General features: G+C 38.5%; 1 protein-coding gene across 9 annotated transcripts in view; it reads left to right on the top strand.

The window, feature by feature from the left end:
* trim9 (tripartite motif containing 9) overlaps positions 1-16788 on the top strand; it is a 43619-nt gene that overhangs the window by 4791 nt on the left and 22040 nt on the right. For 5 of the 9 annotated variants that reach the window (XM_088648290.1, XM_088648288.1, XM_088648289.1 and 2 more), the window contains exons 2-3: positions 11434-11529; positions 14525-14647. In XM_088648290.1, coding sequence (XP_088504416.1) covers positions 11434-11529; positions 14525-14647 — 219 coding nt within the window. Of the gene's footprint in view, positions 1-11433; positions 11530-13267; positions 13322-14524; positions 14648-16788 lie in introns of all 9 variants that reach the window. The other 4 variants (XM_088648284.1, XM_088648285.1, XM_088648287.1 and 1 more) reach the window with 1 other exon arrangement.

The following is a 16788-nucleotide window of genomic DNA, read 5'->3' as shown; positions in this document are numbered from 1 at the left end:
TTATGTTCTTGCCATGGTCTTATCACATTGTATCAAAATATTGTTTTAATCAGAATAACACAGTAATAGTGTGTGTCATTATTTAGTATAGTAAGTTGATCTTTTATCATTAGCATCAATAAATAATTTATATCAGGGTGTCTGGAGTGAGTCACAGGTGGTTCTCCACTGCGTTTCCATGGCGCCTGTTCCTCATATACATTATCCTGATCTGCTTTGACCTTTGATTCAGAACTGGTATCTGAAAGCTCAGCAGATGGCTGCACTGAGGTGAAGCACATAGGCAGTCAGCTCTCAAACTCATGTGACATTCTTGAAGATGTGTGCTGCCTGGAAACAGACTCAGCCCATTGTAACCCACACACAGGCACTCACGTCCAGATACTGAGAGCCCCTGGCCTTCAGAGGCCCCCAGCTCATTGTTCCAGAGCCCTCAGCTGTAGACAAATGAACAATACTTCACTGTCACTGCCACATAGTCCTGCAGATGCTGACACCTCTGGCTACTATTTGACATTTTTAGACAGTTATTTTGCAAAAAAAAAAATACAAATCCCCAAAGATGTGTAATTGAATGATTATAATAGTGCTTTTGGTAATTGTCCTTTAAAAATGTTCAGTGGACCCTAAAATGAAGACAGCTGTTTTCTACTTTATTCCTTTTCAATATGTTTGTGGATTACTATTTCTGTACAGATGCACAGTTCATCTTTCTGCAATATGGGTATATAACTTGTGATATAGTCTCAGAAGCGGACTGGGGGTCATGTACAACAATAATTGTATATTTTCTTTCACTTACTGTTGGTATGTTGAGGGTCATCTAACTGATTACTGACAGATTCTCAACTTGAGCCTCTATTATTTCCCAAAATGCTTCTCTTCAGCCTACGCAATTCCTATTATAGCTAGGAATTGAGCCCTGTGAAAGAGTATCTGATATATTTAAGATAAAACCTCTTGCTTTGTGGTAAAGGTTGAATATAGCCGTAGTGTTGAATTGCATTATGTAACTATGAGTAAATTTGGTGCTGCAATGGGAGATCCGTTGCCACAGAAACGTGCAAAAAATTCCCTGTGGGTTTAGCTGTGATGTGAAGAAACTGTTGGGCAGTACCAACTACAGAACACCTACAATATCCATGCAGAAATGCTTTTCCAAACCATACTTCCTTCAGGATAACATCTTAATACAACACATAGCAAAACAAGATGCTTATTCTTCCATTCCCCTTGGATAAAAGAAACAGAGCCGTGAAAACCATCTACTGTATCAGACTAAATGTGAACAGTGCCTTGGCTGTTGTGAGCAGGAGTTTGTTTCTCACAGCTTTAGGCTTTGCCTGGCCTCAGGGCTCCCTGCTGTTAAACAAATGGAGAGGCTTGGTCCTGCAAGAACACTGCTGAGCTGTACCTGCCAGCACCATCAGCACAATACCCCTCCCCTTAAACTATGCAGATTAGCTGATAAGAAACCCCATTTTCTTTTTAACTGTCCATTATCATCCATCATCCATTGTCCTTCTTCTACCAAAATGCCCTAAATCCTGGCTTTGGGTTTCCGTTTAACCAATTCATGGGTGCTGGGATGCAGTGTACTGTGTACATTAAATGCTTTCCATTAATCTTCATGTGGCAGCTCTTAAAATGCTGTGGAGGTAAATTGATGTATTTATTTAAAAGGCACCAAGGATTATTTTATTTAACAAACTAGTTGAGGGTATTCAAATATATATAGAATGTATGTGATATTGGTTATAGGCTCAGAAATATCACACTGATAATAGTTTGTTTTACTAGTGATTTGTCTAAAACTTTAAGAACCTTATATTATATTACATTGATTTTATGTAAGAGCATTTCAGAGAGATTAAGTATGGTAATCCAAATGAAAACAGTAAGCACAGTAATGGTTTTATTAGAAACAGACCTGATCAAGTAAGACCTCAACCAAAAAGGAAATTGTCCTCAGTTTTTCTCTCTTAGTTTCCTGCCAATGAAGAATATAAAGATTATCTGGAACACAGATTCTTTTAAGAGAAAATGTGTGACAATGTTATTTATTAAAGAATGATTTTTCACAGTTTCTGAATCCTCGGTATGACAGGTGAGGTATTTATTTGCGAGATCTATCGGCAGACATCTCAGAGTGAAGCAGCCCAAACCAGGGAGGTTTGCAGAATCAAAAAGTGACGGGAAGTGTTTATGTTGAAGGCAAATTGGAAATCTGCGTATGGGCTGGTGAGTGCCAGGTTGGCCATCTGTCACCAGCATAAAAAAAAGCAGAATTAATTGAACTTTTCCATACTATCGACATATGAGTTTGGTTCAGTTTTTGCTACCTAGGGTAGAAATTAATTTGAATGTAGAGCGAGGCACTGTAGATATTTTCCCCAATGAAAAAGACATGACCACAACCAAAATTTTCTATTTTAAAAATTTTATTATATAATTTAATGTATCTGAGTAACTTTAATGTCAGTGAGAATAATAAAATGTAACCAGGCCTAGATATGTGAATGGTGTCCCTATTCTATATTGAATGATATATAGATAAATACATATCAAATGTACAGTATCTTAAAGGAACGCAATCACTTCCTATTGAATAATTAGGATTGATCTCTAATTGGAAACTATTGCACAAGGCAAACTTAATTTCAGCCCAACACTTTGGACAACTCATTGCTGTTCTTTCAAAGTCTTTTTATATAACATACTGTAAATATAAAGCTTTTTATATAGCATATAACATGCTATGTTTAGCATGTACTGTACCTTTTTTTCTTCATTTGGACTGTCAGGGTAAAATCATGATGATTTAGCCCCTTTAAATGCAGTGTACAGTATGGTGACATAATTCAGCCCTGAACTATTTTTGCTCTCTGTTCAAGATGTGAGAAAAGCACCATCTATCTAATGGCCAATATACGTAAAAGTATATTATGTACAATCTCCTTCCCTATTATTTAATAACATATAATAATAAAATAAAAATAATGGAAATCAAAGTGAACATGTTTTCACCACGAAGTATGGACGGAAATTCATTCAAACAGTCATGTAAATCAATACCTTGCTAAGACAGGTTATTGGCTTTTCAGTCTTGTTGTCCTAATAGAATTTGGATGGTATGCTAGTATAACACTGGCTAAAGAGTATGATTTACAGTTTATTATAATTATTCAAGATTGCTTCTCTGTGTATTAATAGCGATTTCCTATTATGAAATTAAACCCCTTGTTGCGCTTAAGCACCTGAATTGTGCATTTTAGACAGCTTTGCGGTGTGTGGCCTGCTGGAGCATCTGTTAATCCATCATGCTTGTGAAACATGGCCATGGTGCATATGGCAAGCACTTATTCACTCTGCATGTGGTCTGATTACCACGCCCAATCACAAGCCACTGTCCGTGATCTGCAGCTCACAGGACCTTGGCCTTTTAATGAGCATGGAAATACAGGGTCCTGCTCTGTACTGCCGTAAAAAAGTATATGCTGTACTTAGTCACAGTCAGAGAGCAGAACACGTATCACCTTTTTACAGGAAGTGTAATGGTTTGTGAAACACTTGTGAGTTAACCGACGCAATGTTAGAACAGTGTTAGGGCTGACCTGAAAATACACCTTAACAACCGATTATATTGTTACAAAGAATGAGCTTTTTGTACACTAATCAGCTTTGTAATGTTGACTTTGCATGACTGTATTGTGCTGTTTGAACTGGAGGGAGACTGTAATCCAGTATCTAAGATTTTCATGCACTTGTCAGCTCAACTATGATAAATATTAGGAATTTCAATGTCTGTAGGATCTAGGCATAATTTAGTCTTCATTTTTTAATATTCTACAGTATACTACACCTGCTAGTAACGTGTTGGCAATCTCCATCTACTCCTGCTGCAACAGCTTATATAATAATATGAGTCCTATAGTTATCTCTAAGCTTAAGTCTCATTTATAGTGTACCATGATAGTCACATAATAAAGTTTGTTGTCTAATTTTTACCAATTTGGTGTAGTTTGTTTATTTGTTTCTGGAATTCTGTTGGACATGTTTGTTTCTCCAGTTGCTTTTCAAGCCTCAGACCTGAAAGTGAACTCATTGTTAAGTCAGAGAAGTTGTAAAAGCAGACAGCCACTTAAGTCTGTATAGAAAAATAAGTTTTCAAAAAATATGTTACATTACATATTGTACCTCAAAGACGAAAAAAACAACACAGCACTGGAAAAAAGTTTGTTTTTGAGGTACAATATGTAACGTACCATATTTTTTAGAAAACTTATTTTTATAATGATAATTGTGTTTTGGCAGGAGAAAGTGTCCAGTAGTTAATAACAAATATTACTTTGGACGTTCTGTTCAGTGGCACTGAAAGCACTTGCAAGAGATGGTTGAAATGTGCATGGATTTGCTTGGAATGAATAGATTTCTTTCTCACTTGAATCCCAAATTAAATCAATCTCAATTTCATGGCAAACCCCTCAGAGTGCTGTATCCTTTCTCATTGTGGGTGGTGACTACTGAGGCTTTTAACATCCGCAAACTCTTTAAACTAAGCAGCTCTCCATAGGGAAGGGCAGTGACACGATGCTTCCATGGCAACGCATTTTCGCTTGAGGGGTGAACAGGGTGGTAGGAAAAAACGCAGCCTGGGATTGATCCGGGCTTTTGCTTTTGAATTTTCCCTTTTGTATTCAATTATAATATAAACTTACTATCTCATTTATATGGCCCAGCATCAGAATTGTGGATTATAATTCTTGACAAATTCAGCTCGCAAGACTTTGGAGGACTAACAGGCGGAAATGCAAGAATATGAAAGGAGGTCACTGAACTGTTTGTTTGCATAGAGATAATTAAGGTGATTAATTAGTGCTGTAGATAACACATCACTGAATCTGTCGGCACTGCCACAAGATGCGTAATATGAGCATTAAAATAAAGGCTCAATCAGAGCTTGGAGATAAATCAAAGCAAATTGGTCCTAACACTGTTAACGTTTATCCTGTCCTATAACCTAGGCAGGTGCATTTGAGGCACCTATACTGTAGGCAATGTGTGCTCAGCAAACACTTTCATTACTGTGCTTGAAACAAGCTGTTGGTATTTCTCTCACCAGCTCTGATCATGTAGTGTTGTATTGTACTGTATATCAATCAAAATACTATTTACAGTCTTGTAAAGATAGAATTCTCTGCAATGACTTAACATACAATAGTTTTTTTTCTGTATACTATAGAATAGTATGGCATGCATTAAAGTATAATATACTAAATACTGTAGTTATTTAGTTATTACCAGTAAAATATATTTGTCTATTCTGATCATCATAAATAAAAGAACTGGTTTCTCTCATTTAAAAAAAAAAAGTTGCTTTTTTCTTTAGTCTGCCCTTTAATAAAATGTTAGTTTGTTAAATTCTCTACAAATTGAGTAGATTGGCCAGATTTAAAAGTCATGCGTCAATGACATTTTGCCAACAAATTTGAAAACCTTACAATGATCATAACATTGGGTTGTATGTGGTCTGTTCTGTTAAAAAAAGGGCTGGTTCTGCATGAACCCATCAAGCATGATTTCACTGTTAGACATCCATGTATATAAGGGCACACTTGTAAAGAAAATTATTACATGTGAGAATACTGAGGACCTGACTGCTTTATCTGTGCTATGACTTCCATAAGAAATCATACCTGTCCCATTCTAAAGAAACACTACAGCTAAGAATGAAATAAAACCATTAAAAGGCAAATCCCTCTCATAGACTTCTACAGTAGCTTTAAATGGCTGTTGTGTGTAATGCATGCTGATCCCCACTAATCTACTTTGGCTGTACAGTAAGAAATGATAACATCTATAATATATAACTATTCAAGGCACCATTTCTGGAATACCTTACATACATACAGTATGGTACAGTGAGCTTTGCATTGCTACACCAGGGTCCTTTGAATATTTTTGCATGTCCCCAGGAAGAGGCGTGATTATCCTCAGCATGAATGTGTTTCGTTTTTATTAATAGCTTGAGAGCCTCCACTTCTCATTACATCATGTATACAATGAAACGTTAGGTTTAGCAAGGTCTGATTGGTGTTTTAATCGATGCTAATTCAAGAAGGCAGTTGAGCTGAATGCATGCAGAAACCTGTCAGAAAGAAAAGCCAGCGCAGGTGCTCTGGGGGTATGTGTTGGCACAGGGCGTTTAATCTTCGTCTTCACGGATGTCACAGGGCAGTTTGTGAAAGGCGCTTTTTAAACCGCAATTAAATAATTACTGCTTCCCTAGAAGTGGTCTCAGACTTTGTTTCCAGTTCAGTCTGTCATCCTTGATTTAGCATTTCTTGTGTCCTTCTTGTCCCCTGTCTCAGTCACTCCTCTTTTTAGCACTCAAACCAAGATGTGTCATATCTCTGCTGCATCTCTGGGGATCATCAGAGTCTTGTTATAGTTTCTGTAAGTTAGAAGGGTTCATGCAGCAGTTTTCTGTTTAATTAAATGTAATACATTCTTATTGCTGAAAATGGAATTAACTAAATATCACTGTCCGGAGGAAAGGATTTAAATAAATATGAAAAAAGATACATTTCTTTTTCAAAATGGGAAACCGATAAGTTGTTCCGTATTTATGATTTTCTTTCCGTGTCGATTGTTAAAAAGGACACTTAAATCAGGAAAGGGTTTTCTTATTTAGCAGCATATAAATAAGGCAGTTGTTGCTGGCAATATCTCCATTGTGTGTATTTAAATACACATTATAGTGTCATATTTCATATTTATGACCATGCAATAGCAAAGCCCCCAGTCAAAGAATGTGTAATGTGATGTGTTGTTATATATATTCTGCATGATTAGTTTAAGTTATCAAATTGAATTGATACTTCCGGTATTTTATTTTTTAATAAGTACAATCAGTATTCAAAGCATCATGAAGCAATGATAAAGCAGTATTATATATGTATATGCAAAGCTCTTGCGCAGCTATAAAATGGCTCCTCACTCAAGATTTTGCTAGGCATCAGTTGCTTATCTGGGAAAATGACATATTAAAAACGAACAGCTAATCTGATCACATATCACGGGAATCCTAAAGAAAGGCATGAAAGAACAGAGCAGAAAAGGTGATATTCCTGAAAAAAACAGCTTTGATCTCTGCCTTTTATTTTAATTGTTAGGAAACAAAAGCATGAAACAGATTTGAGAGTAAGTTAAAAGATAGGTGCACAGACCCTGAATAACTGAACCTTGCTGTCCGGAGCGATGTGGTTTGCTTACCACAAGAGCAGAAAAGGGCATTTTCAGCATTCTGTCCACACGTACCCTGTCGAGTAATGCAGTCCTCTGGGGCAGGAGAATGCTTTCATGAATACATGCTGTGATTCAGTGATTTAACCCTGTGCAGTGCTGTCTGTTTCAGAGCTGCGAAGAGCAAAGAAATCCATGCTCTTGTGTAACCAGCTGCATGTTCTTACACACAGAGCTCCCCATTTGACCTTCTGTGGAATCCATGTCGTGCAATGGAAGAGCGGTGTTCTCTGGGGTTTTGCACACAGAACACAGCAGAGTGTCAGATACAGGGTCCCCGGTGAAGACGGAGGATGAGAGAGGGACATGGAGACAATTGTTGTGAGCCGACCGCTGAGGAAATAAGAAAAGCAGAAAGAAGGGATTGGATTTTGTCACTTAGTTTTTCAGCTTTAATGCGTTACCTTTAATTTGTACCTTTATTCTTTAAAATATGAGCACTCTTGGTACTTTGCCTTCCTATTTTACCCACATTTCTTTTTTTGAGGTAATTTACAAGAACACAGTTGTTTCTTAACATGGTTAAGAAAAACACATTGGTTGGCTCTGCCAGGAATAGGAAGATGGGATTAGGCAGCCAGGCTCTCTTGGTTTACAGAAAAGCAACTAGGCTCAAAGCAAGATAGACACTTCTCAGCACCGAGTCTCCTATATGAAACTGGAGTCTGTAATGTGCCAAAAAGTTAAAAACTCAGTGGTGGGCAGGTTTGTACTTCCCCATTCTCCCCATGACTTACTGGGTGCTGAGATATCAGGACACAATTGGATAGGTATTAGATAAAAATACCTGGCAATTCTACATTTATAAAATAAATAAAATCACACATCCATACAGTATACATGGTTTTTTAAGTGTTTTCCTAGTATTCTGAATGTAAATGTATTCTGTTCTGTCTGTTCCCTCATTGAAACATTCTTGTAATGATGAATTTGCTGTTTTAGTCCAATACTCCGAATCGGAATCTCTTACCTAATCCCTGTCAGAAATGTGAGTCTCTGAGAGCTAATGGTGCTTACTGGGGCAGTGTTACATTCTCCTGCACATTGGCTTGTTCACTTCTGTGGGAAAAGAATCTGAAGCAAAATGGTCATAACCTTGGTAAATACAATTTTTTACATCTGCTTCCACATTTTGTAATTAATGCTCACAGAGTATTCAGAAGGATATACTTAAGCCATCCCATTACATGGTTGTTTGGTTGTAAATGTAAGTTAATTGTTATATATAATATAACTCGCAGTATGTATCAAGAAAAAATGACCCGGGTGATTTTAAGAAGACTTTCTATGATGATCAGCTTAGTCCAGTGGGAAATCTACTTTGTATAGAGACCTCACTGGCTTGAAATGTGAGTCGTCCAACGGATAGATTAAGTGTTTCATCATACTCAACTGGAGGCATGGTACCACATTATTGCTTTGCAGTTGTCTGCAGCCCAAGTGAGTAATACTGGATATGATTAGGAAGCAAGCGGTATGATGGTGTCATAAAGGTTTTTGTATTCTACTTTTAAGGCATGATCAGCAGCAGCACTGTAATTCGATAAAATGAGTTTTTAAGGGCTGGCAGTTAGTAAGATGGTTATCTCTACCTGATCTTTTATTCTGTATTGCCACAGACAGGGCAGAATAACCTACTTCACCCAAAACAAGAAACAGTGTTCAATACTCCAACATGGTTAGTTAAATAATGGATCTGATTCTAAGGACTAGACATTTGGTTACCTCTTTCGGTGACAAACGTTATTTGTGTGTGTGTGTGTGTACAGAAACATCCAGATAAGGGTTCCAACCACCGAATATGTTGGACGTGTCTGATTCAGGGAGGGATGATTGTGCACTACTGGGTGAACGAGCTCTGACAAGAGTGGAGCTGACAGAGGAGAGAGGGGACAACAGTAATTGGAGGCAGTTTGTGGGCCTGAGTGGGGGTTGACAGAAGGGGAGGTGGAAGGGAAGACGGCTGTGAGTGTCAGAACAGTGATTACCATCGAGGCGTAATCCAGCACAGTGGTAGGCTGGAGATGGCCCATGCTGTAACCCAGGCAACAGCCAGTATCGCCGTCCCTCTCCTCCCACTCCCTCCCCCTGAGTGGGCTTTAGCACGTCACAGTCCCAAAAACAGCAGAGGACCGAGAACAATCGCAGTCTGCAGTTGCCTACACAGTATTTCCTGCGTGGTTGATTCCATTCAGAATTCTCCCTGTAGGTTTAAAGAGGAAAATTATGATGATGAAGAAATCCATTGACACGTACCTAGAAACTTCAGTTTTTTTTTTCAAAATGTTTCAACCCGGCTTATCAGTTAATCATATAAGCTTATCATATAAGTCCAGGCTAATGACGGATGATTACATTTTTCATTCAGGAATAACAAGATAGAAACACAGTATCATTGTTTGGTGAGACGTGAAGTAATTCTGTTCATACTGGAATGCAATTACATTTGATTTGAGAACCCAATGCTGTTACTGTTGTAGATTAGTTCAATTAAAATGAAATAACTGAAGAAGGTAGTGGAGGGTATTTGTGTGTAGGATCAAAGTTTATTTCATTAAGTTATTCCCATGTCTTTATCATCATTTAACATTTATGTTCAATCCAGAGACTATTTTAGCTGAAATGTCCTTTTAGGAAAATATGGGACTAAAATGATATTTTCCCAACAGAGAAACTGTGGCATAAATTCCAACTCTGCAGTCCGATGCAGTTTTCCAATCAGTGTCTCAGCACCACTAGGGGTAGGGTTGGCAGGAGTCAGGCAGGTGTCTCTCATTTCCATGTGCAAATGTCCATGTGCCTGTAGTCAGTCAATAACTCACTTCTCCTCCAATCAGTGCAGAATCACCTGTATGCAGGAGCTGCAGAGCTTGTAGCTTCGCAGCATTTCTTTATTCTCCCCATATCCCCATACAGGGATTAGGGATACAATGGAAAGTTAGCACCTTGCCATTAATTATCGCCTTTTGCAGTTTGTAATGGAAGAGCAGAATGGACCGTTTTTCCATTTCTGGCCATTTCACTTTTTTTTTTGCTGCCACAAAGATCATGCAGTAGTATGTTACACATCTGTGTGATACACCTCCCAGCCCTGAGCTCAGGGTGACCGCATTTCAGGGCGTCATGTAGTGTTTAGTAGTTTAAATGTAATTACTAGACTGTTCAATTAATGTTTTTGTTGTGTATCATTTTCCTGTGCCTCAGAAGCATTCACATGCTTTCCACAATATCCTCTTATGTCCACATTTTTGGTTGGGATGGAAACAGCTGAATGGTAAGGGTGTTGCTGACATAAATGCCTTCGTTGGTCCTCATTACTATAGCACTGGCCATTTTACACTGCAGTAACACTAAAGTCATTTTCAAGACTGTTAAGCTGATGCTTTCTTTTTGCTTCATTCTCCCAGATGTTAATTAATTTACTTCTTCATTGTGTCTGACCCACTGAACCAAGCCAGCTTTCAACAGCCTTATATGGTCAGTGTTAATCTCTCAGTCACACAGTTCGTCTGTTCACACACAGCTAAAACCTCATCCTCCCTTGCCAAAATAGAAGCTTTGTAATGTTATCACATGAACACACACAACGTAGGATTACTCCAGGTTTTTATTTTGTTGCTGTTTTACGGGTTGTAATTTCTTTCCCAGGGTTGGAAATGTATTTTACGAGGTAAATATTTAAGCACTAAGTGTAGAGGCCGGGCTCCATGGTCCTGTCAGTTCTCTTTGTGAGTTCTCAATGTAGCACGTCACAGTGAATTTTCCATTTCTGGATACATTTCAATCACTTCACCAAGCTGATGAGATTAAATGGTATTTGATTTGTGGCAAAGCAGTGCAATCAGTGTACCGTATAGTCAGAGATGACTGTTATATAATAAAATAGGTAAAGGCCGAGAAAGAACCATCATTTTCAGTAATACCTTTCAATATTTTGCCTAATAAGATCATTGGCAACTGATAAATACAGTTGTATTTCAGATTTTATACTTAATGGGGACAAAAGCTTATATATTCTGTCTGACAAGTACAGTATAACTGCTTCTGGTTTATGCTGTTTCCTTATGGCACTGTGTTTCATCTAAGTAGGATGTAATTAAAGATATAACGCCTATCTTCTTCTCACAGGGCCAGCTGTCTCAGGCTCTGAACATCCTGTCGGACAGAGCCAAGGAGGCGAAGGAGTTCCTGGTGCATCTGAGGAACATGGTTCAGCACATCCAGGTATTGCACTGTCAGAGGAGTGCCCACCATTCCCCCACTGCACCCTGCCATGTCTCTGCACCACATGGACTAGCCCTTGCATTAGTGTGGTCTGCCATGAAGAACGCAAGGGAATTTGTCAAAGGGTACTGAAGTCATGGTAAAGGCATACAGTAGTAAAAGCAATGGCTGTGCTCAGTTGGCTGGATGAGGCAGCGACCCCTGTGGCCCCCTGGGTGTTTGGGTACATACTGTGTTGTTGGTGAGGGATGTGCCTCTTTTCTAGTCGGGGCTGAACCTCCGCTTCTTGGTCCTGTGTTCCTCAGAGGCCAAAAGACGAAGGGGGCAGGTCAGAGGAGACAGCCTGCACTTCTTCAGTCTCCCCTGTGTGCGGTCGTGGTGTTCATAGCTGTGTGTTGAGACGTGACAAACAAACAATTGGCAATTCCAAATTGGTTAGGTTATAACATAATGATTGCTGATTCTAAATTTAAAATAATCTAAAATTAACTTCCTTTTCATAAAGTGTCGTTTTATGATATTTGTATAATTTTTAAAATGTCTATTAAAATTTTTTTTTCAGTGTTTTGGAGCTTTAATTTGAGTTACTTAACTAATCATCCAATTTATTATTATGTTTTTGTGAGTACTATGTCCTTACTCAGAAGTTTCTTGTTACTCCACATCTGCTCCTGGACATTTATTTCTGTTTTTGGAATGCTCAGGCATTTGTTCAGAAAGGTTTTACATTTTTAAGTAGCCCAAGTCTTGCTAATGGACTCTCAAGTGGCCTGAAATAAAATGGGGCAGAAGGAAGAGACAAGGATATTGACGTTAATCATGACAGGACCTTCATACAGTATGTCAGCCTGCTTGGATTTGATAATGTCTTATAAAACATCATGATGCTGCCATAACACTCATGTAAAACATCAAGATTTCCAAAGAGAAATCATGAAGAACATGAATTACAGAACATTATTATGGCATAAGGTGGTCATATCTAAAACTTAAATCATTTTTATAAAGAAACCTAAAACGATTTAGTTTTATACTTTTAGCAAAGAAACATTCCTTAATGGATATGACATCTGAAGCAGAGGCCTGTATCATTTTCATTGATGTAATGGGGGGATATTAACATGTACAGTGAATTCCCCCTCCCCCATTTTAGACAGGTCTGCACTGTAGAAGCCAATAAATCTGTTGGTAAATGTTGTGTGTTATTTTCTAACCATTTGGTACTGATACATACGGCAGAAATTTTTGCAGACTTGCTGTTTCCTTGAATGAGTGAGTCTGGTGCAGAGATCCACAATAAAACAGAAACATTATTAGTGTCTGCTTTCATGTATACATGCCACTGATAACCAGCTAGTCTTTAATCTTTTAATAGTCAAAATGATTCTGTCTTTTACAAAGCAGGGCTTGCTGTTCTAAATATATTTAGATGAGAACTATATATAGTTGATTATATCTGAAAATGTTTCCAACTGGTCTGTTTTTCCTGGGTGACTGAACTTTGACCAGACAGATAAAGGAATTGTTCAGTGGTCCAGTTAGGTGCACAGGCTTCAGCCCTAGCGATTTATCAGACAACAGCTCGTCGACCCTGTGGGTAGGGTATTTCACATTTTAGCAGAAGAGCGTTCGTTTTGTTTTCCACCACGCTGACACACAGAGATGTGTACACAGTTACACCCACCAGGGTGCAGGCCGCCACATGTGATTGTGTTGCCATGGTGTTCTTGTCGTGCAGCCTGCAGATGCCCCAGAGACGCCCTTAGTGACATCAGGTTGGGGAGCATTGCAGGTGAGGCCCTGAGAGGGAGGAGAACAGAGGGAGAAGCACCACAGACTCGCTCACTTTCACAGCATTTCCTACTTCTCAAAATAAGGATGCCCTTCATGCCATTGAATACTGCAAACATATACTATCCAAAAGCAGAAATACTGGTACCACGGTATTGTTTTCATAAGATACAACACATTTTTGTGAAGACTTCTTAAAGCAAAAATATATCAATTAAATAAAAACACCAACAGTTGTGTGCCATCCTGTACATAGAGATAGCTGAAAAACTCAGAACAATCCTGAAGTCTGTCTAAAACAATTTTAATATCCTATTTAGGTATTTGAAGGCATGTTTATACATTAATATGTACATAATTAATAGGAATTTTATCCTCAAGTCCATCTTGAACATTTTGGATACATTTAGCTACCTTAATAGCTTTGTTTGTGATTCTAAACATCACTAGACTCTAGCGTCATTAGACTGAAAATTGGCAAGGTCGGATTTATGGTCGCTACAGTCCCTAGAGACTGAATGTTTTAAGTGATTTCTGTTTTTCTGTTTTCTTTGATTTCTTGGGATTCTCATGAAAGCAAGGTGTTTTCTGCCCTTTCCAAATTAGTCTAGTGTCTGTACTCTGTAATAAATGTACCCCGTGTCCTCCACCACCTACAGTAGTGTCTATCTTTAACATGCATCCAGTCTTGCATTCAAGAAAACCCCTTCGACTCCCCTGAAACACAGTTCTATCACACTGCTGATCCGGCACTTGCAGCAAACCATTTTGCAGTACCCCTGAGAGGCTCACGTACTGTACTGTACACATGAGCATAGAATCTGCAATTTACAGCAGTAGCTGCTGGTAATAGAATTCACAATCCTCTAAAAATAGACTTTATAGATTGCAGTTGCAGGGCTTCTTAATAAAAGGTCTGCTATAAGATTGAAATAAAGCTAGGATTCTATTAAGGGTAAGAAGACAGTTTCAGGCCATCCTTCCTGCACTGTCTGTAGCCCTGGTGTCGCTCTTCATTTAGCCCAATTCACAATTGCAGGCCTTGGGCTTCTCATACAACATCACTGCAGATCAACAGGCTGTTCTCAGGAAGTACGTCTCTGTGTTTGTCTGTGGTGGTTCTCTCAAGCCTTGGGGCCTGCACTATTTGGCTAAGAGCTGGCATTGTTCTGGAGTGTTATAGTTATATCTTGTGTATCCACAGGAGAATGGGGTGGAGTTTGAGGCCTGCCTGGTGGCACAGTGTGATGCTCTCATCGACGCACTGAACAGGAGGAAAGCCCAGCTGCTGTCTCGGGTCAACAAGGAACACGAGCACAAACTCAAGGTCAGGAACCTGAGAAAGAACAGCTTTTTAGCTACTTGTGCGCATGCTGTGTGGTGTAAATCTCATCTGGACAGTGGGGCAGCCATTACTGAATACAGAATGCAGTAGTACCAGTGCCATACCCATCCCATGACTGTTCCTCTTACAACACTCTTACTTGTTTCACGGTATGAAGTGTGATTATTAGCAAGTGCTTAGTCTATATCCGTACACTTCCACCTCAAGATGTTTCTGCTTTGTTACTTGTGAAGAATCAAATGAAAACAACAATTGTACCCTTTTACAAAGAAGGAATATAGGTACAATTTTCATGATCTGAGTCATAATCCATAATCCATTCAGTTATTTATACTTAACTGCAAAGCAATAAAATTTATTTCACCACATTTCTGTTTTAGGCTGTTGGTTCTGTATCTTTAATACACTGAAAGTTGCCGTCCCCCAGTGTCAATCAGAGACAGCTGTGGTGCCTAAATGAAGAATTTGCTTTCAAAATGGGTTTGACCAAACTTTAACAACTGAACCATGAAGTCACTGAAATGAGGAAAAATTAATTTGGCATATATTTTTTTTCCTTTAAAAGTAGTCTGATGAAGGCATTATTACAATGTAAGGGTTACTTTTCCTTTAATTAAGTTTTGTCTTTAGAAAATTAATCTAAACCTATATCTGGTTAACAAATAATAGCTGTAATCGTCTGACCAATATCTTAAAATAAGGTACAGTAGCAGCATGTGGAGATTTCTATCAGTGTTCTGCACAGAGTGGTAACCCGAAGCAGCATCAGCAGACGTAGTTGTTTGATACCATTAAAAAAACCTCTTTCACATTTTAGGAAAACAGACACCACATGTGTTGAGATTCTTAATCCAAGTGACTAAAATACTCTCTGAATCTTCTGGGCTCTGTGTTTAGTTTTTTTTAATTTACAAAATTGCAAAAAAAAAAAAAAAAGAAATTAGAAGTCAAACACAAAGAGAAAGACATAAAATACACCAGTAGCATTCTGCCTCTAATTTCACGCCTTGCCGGTCCCCGGAATTAAAGTTTTGCGCAAGTTGATGTAAGAAAATGCTGAGGCCGTTTCCTCGTACCCCGGGGAGATAAACGCAGATGCAGTGAGTGACGGTTCACTGGAAAAGTGCAGAAAAAGGGGCTAATGGAATTGGGCATGGATATGCATTTCAGATAGTCTCCCTGCTATTGATATCATTTATTTATCTTTTTCATTGCTGCAAGCATCGTGCTAAATAAAACAGAAGACAAACGAGCACGGATGAATAATTTGTGGGATAGCCTGGAAACAACGCTAACACTAAAACTCCCATTAGGATATCATGTTTCAGTCTCTGTGCGGAATCTTCATGCATTTCAGTGCGCATGTATAGTATCAGCTGGATAGATCCCAGCCATTTTTCCCAAGCATCTGTACTCTCAATGAGGATCCCTTCTGAACCTGTGTTGAAAAATTGCATTGTTGTTATCAAAACATGAATGAATTGTTTCTGATCAGTCAGAACCTTCACATTCTTAAAGCAACTATACCTGTAGCCTTCATTTCTATTAGTTTCCCACATGTTATATTTATTGATATTTAAAGCTTTGTGTTGATTACAGTTGGTTCTGTTTTGAGTGGACCCTATACCCATAACCATTTTAGGTATGTCTGTGCATTTTAATTAGGCATGTCTGTAATGGGGTGTATATTTTTCCTTACTATGCAAAAATTAAGTTGGGATGTCACGGTTACACTAAATGTTTACCTATAGGAAAGGCTGACTTAAATATAACATAACACTGTTTACCACCTCACACACATAAATCCTCAGTTCCAGCCTCTACAGGACTCGTAAGTGTTGTGATTTATCTCTCTCTGCTTCCTGTTATAGAATTGCCATTTGAAAAAATAATACTCTACCTCTAGTATTGTGCTTTGAAAAAGACAAGCAGGGTTAATGACCTCTCTGTCTTTAATTAGAAAATCTTTTTATCTCCAGTTCAGTCCTAGCAGCCATTCCACATCTATTTCAACAATTCCCTGAAGGGGCCATTAGTGCTCTTCCCTTTGCTTTAAAATCCCCCAAGAAAGACATTTCAAAGACACACAGAAAAATGTGCACATGAAGGGGACATACATGTGC

Source organism: Lepisosteus platostomus, chromosome 10 (genome assembly GCF_059453375.1).
Source record: "Lepisosteus platostomus isolate fLepPlt1 chromosome 10, fLepPlt1.hap1, whole genome shotgun sequence".
NCBI classification, from domain to species: Eukaryota; Metazoa; Chordata; class Actinopteri; order Semionotiformes; family Lepisosteidae; genus Lepisosteus; species Lepisosteus platostomus.
This window is presented reverse-complemented; position numbering and strand designations above follow the sequence as displayed.